We start from the raw sequence: 15567 nt of genomic DNA on the forward strand, positions 1-15567 counted from the left end.
AATATGTATTATGTTGCACTTTTCAAGCCTGTGAGTCGTGTACAAATAGAACAAAACTTTTTGTATTTTAATCTTGTATTTTGAATACAGTCTTCCTCAGTTTTCCTTCCAGATTTATGATGTTTATTACTTCTAGAAGTATTTTCTGAACACTTGCTTTTGGGTGGGGGGGTGGTTATTGGGTTGTTTTTCTTTTGCTTATGTGTTTTGTGGTTTTATATTCTGCTTTTACCCTGTGAACCGCCCTGAGACCTGCAGGTATAGGGTGGTATACAAATTCAGTCACAACAACAGCAACAACGTTATGCCCATTGATTTCCATGGCTCCACCTCTGTGGAAATTATAGTTGAATAGCACTGAGACTGGTGGACTAGATGAGCTGTGGGCCCGATCCTGCAGGCTCTGTGTAAGGGAGACTTTCGAACAGAGGGCTTCCCTCTGTGAAATAGGGCACATGACCCAGCTCTATCCCTGTCGTTATCTTCTAACCCAACGGTCTGAATTTATCCTCTGCCATTGACCCCAGACTAGGGTTACCAAATGTCATCCTCTGCTCCTCCCTCTGTACCAAAAAAGCAGCTGATCTTCGTGTTACATAAATCCATGGCTCAACAGCGCCTGAGAGAAAGCAGGTGTGTGTGTGTGTGTGTGTGTGTGTGTGTGTGTGTGTGTGTGTGGATGAGCAGGATTTTCCCTCTTTTGTTCTGGAACGTCAGGTTTGGGGAAGAGGGCTATCGAAAGGATGATGGGAACACACACATTCCAGGCCACAGGCAATGCAAAGTGAGCATTACCCATTGTAATGTAGCCATCACTGGTCCACATGAACACCCCCCCCCCCCCGTACATATTGGCCTCAATCAGGCTTCCCAAATGTCCTTCTGCGTGATGCCTGGATTACCGTATTTTTTGCACCCTAACACTCACTTTTTTTCCTCCTAGAAAGTAAGGTGAAATGTCTGTGTGTGTTATGGAGCGAATGCCTGTGGGTGGCGGGTGGGATCTGGTGCAGTCGTGAGCAGAGGATCCATGGTTCCCCTTCCTTCCCTCCTCCGTAGTTACAAAGCATGGATCCACATGGATCCTCAGGATTTTTGCATTGGGCTACTCCAAACTCACTGTCAGATCACATGTCTGTGGCCACAGCATGAACCACAAAAATCATATATCCCCTATTTCGTTTAGAATATTTTTTTTCTTGTTTTCCTCCTCTAAAAACTACGTGCGTGTTATGGTCCGGTGCATGTTATAGAGCGAAAAATACGGTACATAGCTCATCACAGAGGGTCTTCAGCAAGACTATCATTCATACTGGACAACTTCCCTCTAGCTTGCTGACCACACCGAATCTTCCTCTGCTCTATGCAGAATCACAGGAATTCCAACCTTTATTTTATTTTTTCAACAAAGATGTCTTTATTTGGAATAGGAAAAGCATTCCACCTTGAGTGCAAGGGTGGGGGGAGCAGAAATTAAAGAAAGCAACTGGTATTGCTGGCGATCAGGATGGAATATGGGGTGTGTGATGTCGTGGGCCTGTTTTAGTCATTTTACATTCCTTAGTTTTTAAAGAACAGCAACCTGCTCTTCTTTTTACCTTGCAATTCAGAAACACTCTCCTCCTTTCTCTTGATTTACTAACTCTGAAAGCAGACAAATCGAAGCAGAAGAGGTGGTGAGAGAGAGAATGTAAAAGTGGGACCAACTTTACAAAAAGGTTGTAACTGCCGTGTCAGTGCCAGAAATATAAAACAGGTAAGAAGCTATCCTTTATTAGGCCAACAGAGCTCTGTGTAACTCAAAAGTGTACTTATGCTTACAATCAGCCAAAGCTGGCTAACGAAAGATAGTTTCATCTTCTCCAAAAAAAAGAAAAAAGAAAAGAGGAATTGGTAAAGGAGCGTTCTGCGTCAGCCAAGTCTCACTTATGCAAGGGAGCTGAAGGGAGAAGCAATGTGTTAACCTGGTGTCTCAGAGCTGTAGTTCAGAAAGGCACCAGGTTGTTGAAGGCACCATTTCTTTCTGTGGGAAGGGGTGGTAGTCCCCGAATTTGCACCTCATCTCTTTTGTGGCTGGCGGTGAGATCATACAAACAAATGTTTCCCAACCTTTATTTTTAAAATAAAATTTTTATTCCATTTTTCTTTTTCATTCATTACATACATCTCAAATTCTTAACATTTACTATGTATTCCTTCCTCCCTCCCCTCCTAGGCTTCCCCCAACTTCCGCTTCTTGTTTGTTTCTCCTTTCACCCACTTTGCTACCTCCTCACAGAAAAAGTCATTAATAACATAACATCAAACCTAAAAACATAAAAGTAAATACACCATATCTCTCTATCTTCTAAACATTTTCTAATAGTGTGAATGTTTATTTAAATCCTGCCATCAAGTCTATCAACTTTCTTTGTTTCTGCAAGTATAATATAAATGGTTCCCATTCTTTTTCAAAGTCACTGTTGTCTTTTTCTCTTAGTCTGTCCAACACAATGCAGAGTACTAACCACTATACAATCACGGCCACAGAAATCCCAGCCTGATGCCGTCCAGATGTTGCGGACTACAACTCCCATAAGCTCCAGCCAGCATAGACATTGGTCACAGATGATGGGAATGGGAGTCATCATCTCAAACATCTGGAAAGAACCAGTTTGGGGAAAGTTGCTATTGGGCGTGCAAGTTACCAATGAGCTGGAGCCCTCAGTTGTAATATAGTTACTGACTCACACCTGCATGTATGAAAGAGATCACCTGAGCTCAGGTTGCCAGTGGGTGTGGCTTAGCAGGCTCTCAGTAGTCTCCCCCCCCCCCCACTCCCTTCCGGATTCCTGGAACAAGCAAAGGAGCCGTGCAACTTTGGCTCCCAACTCAACAAGATGCTGCACGTTGTAGCAGGAACCCCCCCACCCCAATCATTCTGTTTCCACAAACTTCACACACACTCACACTCACACACTACATACGCCACATTTCTGTTATAAATTCATAGAAAATCAACCATACATCGGATTTGCACTGTTCCATTTTTTACTCCATGTGACAAGGACTATCAAAGGGGGGTGCTTGGTTTCTGGTCAGCCATAATCCCTTCACCATCCCAGCACATCCACAGGAGCCCTGCCCAGTTGCTATGTCAACCCTGATAATCCCAGACAGAAGACAATCAAAATCACAAAGAACAGTGGATTCACCACAGGCTGAAACAAAGGACAATGATCAGATCTTCCCTCTGGGGGCAGGAAACTGCAAACTCCCCATTGTCACCTGGAAAGTACTCATGGGGAGGGGGAAAGGAGGAACCAGCTGGGTGACTGGACACTCAGGTTACCACCACAACTCCTCCCTCAACCCCTCCTTTCTGTAATGTATGCATGATGTCAACCCCTTCTGTAATGTATGCATGATGTCAACCCCTCCTTTCTGTAATGTATGCATGATGTTTCTGGGGGTGGGCTTGACCTAGAGGAGGGGAATTTCAAAAGTTTTTATAAGGTCTTGCAGCCCATTGTTCGGGGGTCTTTCCTCTCTCTTGCAAGGGAAGGGAACCCTGTTGCAACAGTTCAATAAAGGCCAAGCCTACAGGCTGCTGTTTTGCTCCAAGTTATCCTGGTTGGTGTCTTTGTTTTTGTCCAAGGGAGCCCTCAGATTTTTCCGTTAACAGTTGGCGACCACGAAGGGACACTTGGTTCTCCTCCAGAGGTGAGGAGGGAGATAGAGGGGATCAGGCGCCACTGGGCAACCTTAGCCCAGAGATCCTTCTTCCTCTCCCTGCCTCCTCTTTGTGGGCGGTAATCAATCGTCACCAAAAGCTCAACCAGGGGAGCAAAGGCGAGGTCAAGCCGGCTAAAAAGAAAAGGATCCTGAGATCTGCGGGGGGACATCTTCGAACGTGAGTATGGTTTGAAGTAAATACATTGGGAGGGGGGTGGAAAAGTAACGTCCCCACGACAGCCAGACTTTCCTTCTTTCATTTCTGACGTTACCCTTCGGAGTCGGCCGGGTACGTTCTCTCTCTCTCCTTTTCTCCCCCGATTCTCCCCCTCGGAGGGTGGCCAGGGAAATCGCGGAACTTTTCTGTCTGACGTTATCTCTCGGGGTCGTCTAGGAACGTCAAAACCTTTCCCTTTCTCTCCCCACAAATTCTTACGCGGTGCTGGGCCGGGGAAATTGTGGTACCTTTTGCTGTTTTACGACGTTCCCCCCGGGGTCGTCCAGGAACGTCTTAATCTCTCTATCTCTTTTCTCCCCCGTTTTCCGTCTTGGAATTGAGTCCGGGAAAGCGTGGCTCTTTTACTGTTTCTCTGACATCCCTCTCTCGGAGTCGTCCAGAGGAGTCTTTCAAGTATTCTCTTACTCTCCACCTACCCTAACTCTGCAAATGAAGCTTCCCCTCCTGCCTGGCGACCTTTGTTAGGGATGACCTGGGTATGTGAGAACGCAAGGTCGTTTGCTCCCCTTTCAAAACTTTGTTTTCTCGGACCCCCAATCTGGCACTGCACAGCGCAGGCGTCTAGTAGGGAGCCCAAACTTAGTCTCAAAGGCTAGGCAGGAGGCTGTTGTGGAGGGTAGAAGGGGCGGTTCACGAAGTGGGGCCCCACACTAGGATTAGTCTTGTGAAGCAGCGCTGAGGAAAAGGAATTTTAGTTTTGTGGCTGAAGTTTTCTCGGGCAAGGAGTCCCGTGGCTGAAGTTTTCTCGGGCAAGGAGTCCCGTGGCTGGAGTTTTCTCGGGCAAGGAGTCCCGTGGCTGGAGTTTGAGTTCATGTATAAGATTTCTTGAAATGAGTTTGTAGCTTGTAGATATGTAGGAATTGTGTTAGTCAAGGGTACTTTGAGTACTGAAAGGATATTTTTTTTCTGTCCCCCCTTTCTTTCCCATTGCCTTTCCTCCCTTGTGTGTGTGTTTCCACTCTTTCTGTCTTTACCGTACTTCATTAACGGGGAAAAAAAGGCCCAATAATAACATATGAGAGAATGGGAGCTCACTAAACACCCTAGCTGGACTCCTCCTGGCAACAAAGCTTCCATGAAGCCTTTTTGCCCCAGAGAGGATTCTAATATGCCCCTCCAGCTTGTCATCTCCAATTGGGAAAGATAAAATAAAATAAAGGGGCAAAATGGTCTTTCCAAGTACAAAGTACGAGACCGCTGTAACTTTTAGTGGGTGGCTTAGGCCCACCACCTAGAACCCAGGGCACAGTGGCCGCCTCAGGGATCCTTCAACAAAATCAGGGTGTGAACTCTTAGGGAGAGCTGAACACATCAAATTTGTGTTGTTAAACTATAACCTAAAGCTAGAACATGAAACTGTAAACTTCATGGTGCTCAGAGGCAAAAAAAAAAAAAAAAATGAATAAGAGATGTACTCAAAGATTTAGAAATATTTCAAGGGTTTGTATTTACATTGGCCTCGGCATCCACAGACTGTTCTTAAAATGCACATAGTTTTAAATTGCAAGCTTGCTTCAAAAATCTCAAATCTAAGGAAGCCATGTTGCGCCTTATCAATCTTAAAACAAAACAAAATGGAGAATGGAGTGTGCAAATGTTTGTTATTTGAGAGAGGCTCTAAAAGAGAGTTCCCCCCTTAAGAGAGTTTCCCTCCCAAGTGGTGAAATCCTGTATATGTGCTACTTGTGTTCTGAAAGGGGGATTACCCCACTCCTTCCTCTAGTTTAAGTGAGGAGGGCGATTTTAAGTGTAATGGTAAATGATGTTGTGTTGTAACTTTTGAGTTTGCTCCAGTCTATTTTGGAAGGAGAAGTTAACCTAATGTTTCTGCTGCAAAAGCCTAGTTGAGCACAACTGCTCTCTCAAGCTAAAATGCAGTGTATGTATTTCATTAAGCGTATGCCTATAAAAGTATGGTGTTCATTCTAAGAAAAAACATTTGAGTCCAGTTTTAACTTTGATTTGGTTGGACAGAAGAGTTATTGTAAGGCTCCTGATATCAGTCTCTATAAGACTTCATGGCCTTTTTTGTTAGAAAATGCCCCCCTCCCCCTTGTTTCACTCTGCCTCTTTCAGTTGTTTTCTCCCTTCTTACTTCTGTGCCAGGTAAATTTACTCCCGAGTAAGCTTCCTTTAAAGGAAACTGCAAAGAGGGGAGGGGGCAACACTTGTGTATTCCCTAAAAAAAATCAAATCTAGGGCTGCTTTAACTGTGCTTTATAAGAGATCCTCTCAGGAGTATAGATGTTTCCTTTCCCAGCTGTAAATCTGTACTTAAATGTGTATGCCTCTTTGGTAGTACAAATCTTGCTGCGAAATCTTGCTGTGAACCCTATATTTTGGAGGGTTGGACTAGACGACCCCAGGGTCCCTTTCAACTCTCCCAATTTGTGGCTGTGTGGAAGACCATGTGTCTGCAAGCATTGGAGGGTAATTCTTAAATTCTGGTGTGGTAATGGAGTTGAAATTCAGCCTAGCTTTGCTCTTTAGTTTTAAAAGGTGAGAGGCGAAGCCCAACTGGTAATATCAAGCATTTGAGTGATTACAGTGTTTATCATTTTGTCTACTATTTAAAAATCAGACTTAAAAGTCTACTCAAAGTTTAAGCACATACAAATGAATAATCAAGTAGAATTAGCCTTGACCATTCCTGTAAATAAAGGGCAGGAAATAATAATATTAATAATAATAATAATATTTTTTTGTCTGCAAATGGTAAGGCTGAAATGGCTGAGAATGTTAAAAAAAAAAAAAAATCCTACGAATTCTAACTCTGGCCATTTTTACTCATAAATAAGAGAGCGGTTGATTGTTCCGCGAATGGCCAGAGGGATATTAGCCCTTTCCTGTACATAAAGGAAGCAGTCTCAGTTTGCTTGGGCTGAAATTGCTAGCTTTGGTGAATACTTAAATTGCTGAGTTTCTCTTTTTTGTTTAAAATCAAACCCTGTTTTCAAATCTACTCCTTACCCTTCCCTTCCCTTATTCAAATGGTAATTTAGCCAAAGGATGCAACATTTTCAATAGTATAAAAGGTTTGCTGAGACATGAACTCTGCACATGCACAGAGGCTAGATCAGCTAAAGAAGAGAGAGAGAGGAAGGGGCGAACTGTAAGGGGGGAGAGGAGGTTTCTTCCAAATGTAAAAGAAAACTTGGAACCATTGAGGAACCATTGAGGGAAATCACCCTTAATCTGTCTTTGCTCCAGGGGCTACTTAAGACAAAAGGCTAAAAAACAAAACAAAACAAAACAAAGCAACAACTAGCCCATCAAAAGTCAAGAGCTTTCCAAGTTCCAAATCTTAACATGCCAAATTCTTTTCACAGGTAAATATCAAAGCATTCCCCCCTCAATGGGAATTTTAGGAACAGCATTTCCTGACAGGCTTCTCACATGAAATAATTTTCCCTTTTAACAGGATATGTGAACCCCGATAACAAAGTGTTTGTCCCTTTTTCCTCCCACAGCAACTTTCTTTCTGTTCTGTGAAACAAGTCTGAATCCCTGCTATATTAGTGACTTCCATCTCTTTATGGCTTTGACACTTTTTTAAAGTTACAAATAATCTGTTTTCATTTATTTAATCTGTTTCCCCATGATGTCTATGAAGTTAATCGAAGCACAACCAGCATTTCCTGACAGGCTTCTCACATGAAATAATTTTCCCTTTTAACAGGATATGTGAACCCCGATAACAAAGTGTTTGTCCTTTTTTCCTCCCACAGCAACTTTCTTTCTGTTCTGTGAAACAAGTCTGAATCCCTGCTATATTAGTGACTTCCATCTCTTTATGGCTTTGACACTTTTTTTAAAGTTACAAATAATCTGTTTTCATTTATTTAATCTGTTTCCCCATGATGTCTATGAAGTTAATCGAAGCACAACCAAACATTGTTTGGTGAATGGTATTTGTTTACCTTTTTGCCTGAGCATTTCTTATTAATTCTGTCATTTTGGCTAGTGCAAGGTACCTGCACAACTTTAAATTGCCATTCATTTTTCTTGGTATTAACTCATTTCCCGTATTAACATTACAGTTGATGTTGTCACATCAAGAAACACTATTTTATTTTCATTTGGGATGTTAGAATGCCAAAACAGATTACTTCAGGTTACTTATTAATTGTGTGTTTTAGCATTTATTTATTTGGTTTCTCATAGGTCATTTTGTGTGTGTATGTTTTACTTTGGGGACATGTTCATCACATGTTGAAAGTCAGTTTCATGAAGTTCTTTTATCAAATAGCACATGGTGAATTTAAAGTTTTTTCCCCATGGTTTTCCCATTTTTTTCAGTCTAGTAGTAATCTGCGTGGTTTTGATAATATATATAATAATACTTCTTTTCTAAATCTGATGTCTTTGTGTCAAGTTTGTTTTCATCTGACTGGTTATCTAATTTTTTTGCTTTCTTTTGTATTTCTTAACCTTTGTATTTTTTACAGCTCTCTTTCTCTCCAAAGTGAAGGAAAGCAAACGAACTTGGCAGATAATAACAGTAGTTATAGGAAAATGTGATAATAATATTGGAATGAATGAAACGCTTAATTCGCTAAGATTTTTATTATTTGCAGCTTCCAACAGAAACCGAAGGACATCCTTTTTGCCTTTTGCCCCCTCCCTTTTCTAACTGTCTTTAAGCCCCAAAACCCTGCCCCTTACAGGATATCACCTATACAGATGTGCAATGATGAAAAGCAGCAACAACCCCTCAACTCAGTTCTTCCGTCATCACAAGACACCAGAGTTTTCAAGTGCCCACAGCTATCTCTTTCAAAGGATATAGACTGCCAGGGGAGTGGGCCTGACAAAGGGGGGTGGAGTTGACTTGCAAGGACATCTTTTCACTTGAACCTCAAGCCTCTGTGCTCCAGGATTCAAAAGATACATGCATAAAAGATCACAATTGTGTCAAGATATGCAACTGATATTTAATTAGTTTGTTTTGTATTAAGTGTTATTATGTAGGAATGTTGAAATGTGTCTGACAGTGTGTTATTTCCACAAGGGGGGTATTTTTGTGTGTAATTTTTATGTTTAATGTCTTATTGCTTGCACACCAATTCTCATGCATTTTATACTTTCTGATAGCTCACACTATTGTGTAGTCCAATGTTTAGATAACCACATTTCATTGTCCCACCTGGCACTCTGCCAACTTTCCCTATCCATTTTAAAATGTGCTAAAACTTGCTTTACCAAGGAGAAGCTTATAAGATACATAAAGGTGCACATGCTTTGGTTTAGCAGGAATGATCCCTTATAGAGTTAAATTGACTTATTTGGACAAAATGCCCTTTTAAGAACGGTTTTCCTTTAACAGACTGGTTTGAAAGGTTGAGAACCATGGGCACATAAATTCAAATTGGACTCAGTTTGAATTGGGCAAGTGTATCCAGGCTGCAATTAGCTTTTTGGTCCTTAAAGTGCAAGTGATCAACTTCCCAGGACTACAAGACCAGAGCCTGTAATAATAATAATAATAAATCCCATGGATTTTGGCCAAGGCGAAGACATTTCTCTCAGGACGTGTCCGAAACCTGTGCCAGCTGTGGTGGGTGCCAGGCTACATGAAAGCCCTAAGTGGATTCACCAGGGATTGCCACTACTGCGACACCGTGCCGATGTGAGACCACAGAAGAGCTACCTTGACACCTGAGAACACACAAATGGCGGGGGGGGGGGGAAGCAAACTGCACTTTTCAGTCATTAGTGGACCTTCCTGCCTAAATGCAAAGCATAGATCACTATTGAGAAAATATTTCTTCCAAGGTGCTAGAATACCACAAGTAACTGAGCAGTGCACTGTTACACCATTATATTTCCATGCAAATATCCTTAAAGTAGCATGATATCCAAGTCCCTTTCAGGTTCACATGGACACACATCTGGGACGGAGAATACCAGGTTATTATTTACCACCTTAAATTGTGCGGAGAAAAGGATTGCAAAGTAGCCACCTTTGCAATCTTATCTCCGAAGGGGGGAACTGTAGCAGGAACCCCCCCACCCCAATCATTCTGTTTCCACAAACTTCACACACACTCACACTCACACACTACATACGCCACATTTCTGTTATAAATTCATAGAAAATCAACCATACATCGGATTTGCACTGTTCCATTTTTTACTCCATGTGACAAGGACTATCAAAGGGGGGTGCTTGGTTTCTGGTCAGCCATAATCCCTTCACCATCCCAGCACATCCACAGGAGCCCTGCCCAGTTGCTATGTCAACCCTGATAATCCCAGACAGAAGACAATCAAAATCACAAAGAACAGTGGATTCACCACAGGCTGAAACAAAGGACAATGATCAGATCTTCCCTCTGGGGGCAGGAAACTGCAAACTCCCCATTGTCACCTGGAAAGTACTCATGGGGAGGGGGAAAGGAGGAACCAGCTGGGTGACTGGACACTCAGGTTACCACCACAACTCCTCCCTCAACCCCTCCTTTCTGTAATGTATGCATGATGTCAACCCCTTCTGTAATGTATGCATGATGTCAACCCCTCCTTTCTGTAATGTATGCATGATGTTTCTGGGGGTGGGCTTGACCTAGAGGAGGGGAATTTCAAAAGTTTTTATAAGGTCTTGCAGCCCATTGTTCGGGGGTCTTTCCTCTCTCTTGCAAGGGAAGGGAACCCTGTTGCAACAGTTCAATAAAGGCCAAGCCTACAGGCTGCTGTTTTGCTCCAAGTTATCCTGGTTGGTGTCTTTGTTTTTGTCCAAGGGAACCCTCAGATTTTTCCGTTAACAACGTGAACGAATTAATCTCTCCAAAATGAGATTTTATTGCCTGCAAAGAAACAAAAGCTCTTTTCTTTTGGGAGTTGACTCATGTTAAGCTTGCGGTCTACCAAGACCCCTAGATCAGGGGTCTGCAACCTTTAAGACAAAAAGAGCCACTTGGACCCGTTTCCGAAGGGGAAAAAAACCTGGGAGCCGCAAAACCCGTCATTATAAACATAACTTTTTTGTCACTTTTTTTAATTATTTCTTTGTTTGACCCCTCAGAATTACTCCTCCTCATAGAAATGAACGTTAAATTAACAAGTTGCCTTTTTGTGTGTGTGTGTTCTTCACTCCCCTTCAAAACAGTGACCAGCGTACATGCCCCCTTTCAATGCAGTGACCAGCGTACATGCCCCTTACAATGTAGCGGGCGGGCGGGCGGGCGGGAAGGTGACGTTGGGACGGTGCGTGACTAACGCATGCACCGCCCCCATGCGATGTCACAGCCCGTACAGCGCCCGCCACAGTGGGGAGTGTCGGGGTGCACAATGCTCCCCTCGCTAGTATCTGCCCCGGAGCCGCGGCAAGGATGTAAAAGAGCCACATGCGGCTCCGGAGCCGTGGGTTGCAGACCCCTGCCCTAGATCCTTTTCACATGTACTGCTAGTAAGCCAGGTGTTCCCCATCTTATATTTGTGCATTTGGTTATCCCTAAGTGCAGAATCTGACATTTGCCCCTACTGAAATCCACTGTTAGCTTGGACCCAGTTTTCCAAACTGTTAATATTGGACAACCTGCTGTTCTATCCCTCTGTTGCGATGAGCTGTTGCAAGGGAGCATGCTGGGTACACCTTCACAGTGTAGAGTTAAGCAGTGGAATTCCTTGCCACTGTAAACAGTGGCGGACACCAGCCTTGATGGTTTTCAAAGAAGATGGCACAAATTAATGGAGGAGGGCTGTCAGTGGCTGCTAGCCACAATGGCTATGTAGCAATTCTGAATACCAGTTGCTGGAAACCGCAGGAGGGGCGAGGGCTCGTGTTCGAATCCTGATTGCTGGTTTCCCACAGGCCTGGACTAGAGGAACCTGACGCTGATCTTGCAGATTCTTCTAATGTTTTTATGGGTGCATATTGAGGCTGTGTGGGACAACATCTGCGCTCAATAGGCACAACCCTCACCCCACACACAGAACACACTCTAGGATGCACCCAAAGTCAATATTCTCTATTGCAGAGGGAGTCTCAGCAGGAATAAAGCAAAATATTTAAAGCTGCTGTTTGTAAGCCAGACAGAATGTTTGAAGCCCGGCTTTCATAATAAGGCAGCCCAATTGATAACAAAGATGGGCCTATTTGAGGATTAAAATATCCTTGAATCACCTTTTGTGCAGTGGAAGATTTTAGTAACCAAACTGCAGACGAATAGCTCTTATCTCATTACCTTCCCTTTCAAAATGGGCCAGAGAGACACTTAGCAATGTCTTCTTTGTATGTTCTAAGCAGCGGCATAGAAATTATACCTGGTTCCCCCACAAGCAGCTGAAATAAAACTGGAACGTGTATTTGCGCCATTGCACCTCAGCCAAATCTCTCTGTGCCCTGTATCTGATCGGGTTTTGGACGTTCAGTCCATTCCTTCAGTTGTGTAATCTGGTGAGGCCTGATCTTTCTTCGCATTTCACAGCGCTTGCTATTCATATTTGCCCTGCCAGCAAGCTGAAGGGCAGGGCACAAACCGAACCCATGGAGACGCTTGGGGGGAAAGGATAGGAGAAAGAGAGGGAATGGACCACTGAAAAGGATGGGGGAAGAGAGGTGGGTCTGAGCAAGAGCTGCAAAGGCAGAGAGCGCTCAAGCTCACAGAAGTGGAAGAGAACACCAAAGGGCATCTAGCCCAACCCCAAACAGGATACACTGAAAATCAGTGTGGCGCAATGATCAGTGTTGGATGTGGACTGAGGAGACCCAAATTCAAATCCTCACTGAACCATGGACCTTCACCAGGTGATCCTACGCCTCCCTCTCTGTCCAACCTACCTCACCAGGGTTGTTGTGAGGATTAAAAAAAGATAACTTGAGTTCTTTGAATGAATACAGTCGTACATCAGGTTACAAACGCTTCAAGTTACAGACTAACCTGGAAATAGTACCTCGGGTTAAGAACTTTACCTCAGGTTGAGTACAGAAATTTTGTGGCAGCAGCAAGAGGCCCCATTAGCTAAAATGGTACCTCAGGTTAAGAACAGTTTCAGGTTAAGAACGGACCTCCGGAACAAATTAAGTTCTTAACCCGAGGTACCACTGTATAAAATTAGAGAGGGGCAGGAAAGTGATTTAAAGAGAGATTGGGTGCAGGCTCCCAGTTGTTTCCGAGATCACAACAAAACCACAGTTATCGATATCCAACGAGGAAACAAAAGGCAACACACACCAGCAGGCTTCTATTTCAAGATTTTTAATTGGTCCAGCAGCTGCAAAATATACAAATTTCCAAAAGGCAGACCTCGTTTTATAAGCTGAAACTGTTTCATCTCAGGCAAAAAAAACAAAACCCTCAAAAACCCAGCTACATACATATATACAGAATTAACATCACACAAGTCCAGGCAGGGGGGGACCTCCTTTCAGCTCTGCAACTTCCCTTAAATAAATAAATAGCACTTTGCTATTAAAAAACCGATAAAAATATAAATTCAAGTATCAAAGGAAAAACACAATCAAGAGAATGAGTTGTTGGTGTGGTTTTCAATCACCTTCCCCAATCAACCTGTAACTATCACAAGGGTCACACACACACACACACACACACACACACACACACACACACCTTGCTTATTGTGCCTCCCCACTCCAGGGCAGATCAACACACACACACACACACAACAAGGACACACACAGGCAAGGTCCACATGTTCCCTCTCTCATTCAAAATTCCTGAAGCAGGAATAATTTAAGTTTGTTCCAGGATTTCCTTCTTGTAAGCAAAGGAATCCTGTCAATTTTTTTCCCCCAATTCATGCTATATAAAACCAAGCGAAAGACGAGTTTGCGTAAAAGTGTTTTTTCCCACTACGCAAGGCGTAGGTAAATGCAAACCACACCTAGTTGGGGCAGAAAGGGAGGGGGGAACATACCACTTGCTATGTGCAAAATAAAGCCACTCTTCCTCTGATAAAGGATAAAATCCTAGCAGAAGGGGCTCAGGCGATAGGAGAAGCCATAGGAGAACCCACACACTCAAAGGGAGAAAACGGGGTTTTATTCCAGGTGAGCCACACTGACATGAACAGAAGTCATGTCCGTTCGTTCCAACAGGTGAATGACTAATGCTCAAAACCACCCAATGCTTTTTCAAAAGGTAAAAAAGCAGAAGAGTCTTTTCAACTGCTTGCACACACGTAGAACCCACCTTGCACGCTACGGACGCCCCTAGTAAAACTTCTCAGCCAAGAGCAGATCTTAATTTTTTCAAAAGATAACCCACAAGGATTTTGTCGTGGGCCAAAGTAGGCACTGCAGGCATTGCTGACCCACCTTTCTGAAATTGACCTGCCCCCTTTATTCCTAGGGGGTCATTGCTCACTCTCCCACTCCACGAGCAGCCATCGGGATGTTGCCGGACTACAACTCCCACCAGCCCAGGCAAACAAAGGCAAAGGCCAGGGATGATTAGAGTTATAGTCCAACAACATCCGGCCGGCACCAGTTTGCTTACCCCTGTGCCGCTAATCCTAAGCGTGGCTTGTAAAGTCCTGCACTCCTAACACTTTCCCACTCTGTTAAAAATCACACTCGGCCACCCTAACAAAGCCAGTGGCTTGGTGCTGGGAAGTGGCTTCTGAACTGGCTGCAAAAGAACAACAGAACTATCCTTACATCCCTCTCTGATATCCGGGGCGTGTGTGTGCATGCTTTGTTTTCATAGCTGCAAAAAAAGGAGAGGGGGAGAGATGTGCAAAGCGGCAAAATTAAAAGCAGACATGCAGGTGTCGCAAAAGGTGCTTTTATGCTCCCCTGCCCTCCTTTCTCCACACAGACCCCAAGAACCAACATCCGTTTATTTACAAAGGCTGAGAAAGCAGCACAGTGTCCAGTTTTTTTCTTCTTTCTTCTTCTCTGCAAGGCAACTGTGTCACTTTAGAAATAATAATAATAAAAAAACAACTCGGGGGACACAAGGATGCTGTAGAGGATGACACTTTAGTCTACCAAAATCTCAAAAAGTGGTGGGGGGGAAGCAACCAACTTCATGAACCTCCGTTTTGCATTCTAAAGCGATGTTCCTTCTCCTTCCCTTCTTCTCTTGTGTATCCCCCCCATTCCCCACCCCACCCCAAAGAAACACCATCGTGTCGAGTCCGATACGCAACAGAGTCCGATACGCAACAGGCAGATGATCAGCTTATGGAGATTGAGAAGGGAATAGCCTCGCGTTGAATGGAGATCACACACACACAGGCAGACGCAAGCTTCGGAGCAGGGCGACGCAAGCGGGCTGAGTTTCCTTCCGTCCGCGCTCTTCCGCCTTCCTAAACATCGCCTGGAGAAACTCAAGACTGTGTGCGGGTCGTGGTCATGTTCTGCAAGCGGAAGGGAGAGAGAGAGCAAACTTTGAGCCGGTAGCTGAGCATTCGGAGGGGGACAAAAGAGAAGCGAGGCAGCCTTTGCATGCAGGTGGCAGGGAGGACAACAAGAGAAGCAGGTGAAGAAAGCTCTGCATTATCCAGCAGAGGCGGTAGCCACTAGGCACCAGCGGCGCAACGTGGGTTGTCAGCACCCGGGGCAAGGCAAGTAATTTGCGCCCCCTAACCCCTAACCTGCCGCCGCTGCCAGCTTCTTCTTGCTGCTGCCTGGGCTGGGCTGGTCTAGT

The 15567-nt window shown here is 44.1% G+C and overlaps 1 protein-coding gene across 10 annotated transcripts in view; it reads right to left on the bottom strand.

The window, feature by feature from the left end:
* Window positions 1-13136: 13136 nt before the first annotated feature.
* PFKFB3 (6-phosphofructo-2-kinase/fructose-2,6-biphosphatase 3) overlaps window positions 13137-15567 on the bottom strand; it is a 70470-nt gene continuing 68039 nt past the window's right edge. For all 10 annotated transcript variants that reach the window (XM_082238965.1, XM_082238961.1, XM_082238957.1 and 7 more), the window contains one exon: window positions 13137-15277. In XM_082238965.1, coding sequence (XP_082095091.1) covers window positions 15271-15277 — 7 coding nt within the window. In that variant the 3' untranslated portion in view covers window positions 13137-15270. The remainder of the gene's footprint in view (window positions 15278-15567) is intronic.

The sequence above is a fragment of the Podarcis vaucheri genome (genome assembly GCF_965113315.1).
Source record: "Podarcis vaucheri genome assembly, chromosome: 10".
In the NCBI taxonomy this organism is placed as follows: domain Eukaryota; kingdom Metazoa; phylum Chordata; class Lepidosauria; order Squamata; family Lacertidae; genus Podarcis; species Podarcis vaucheri.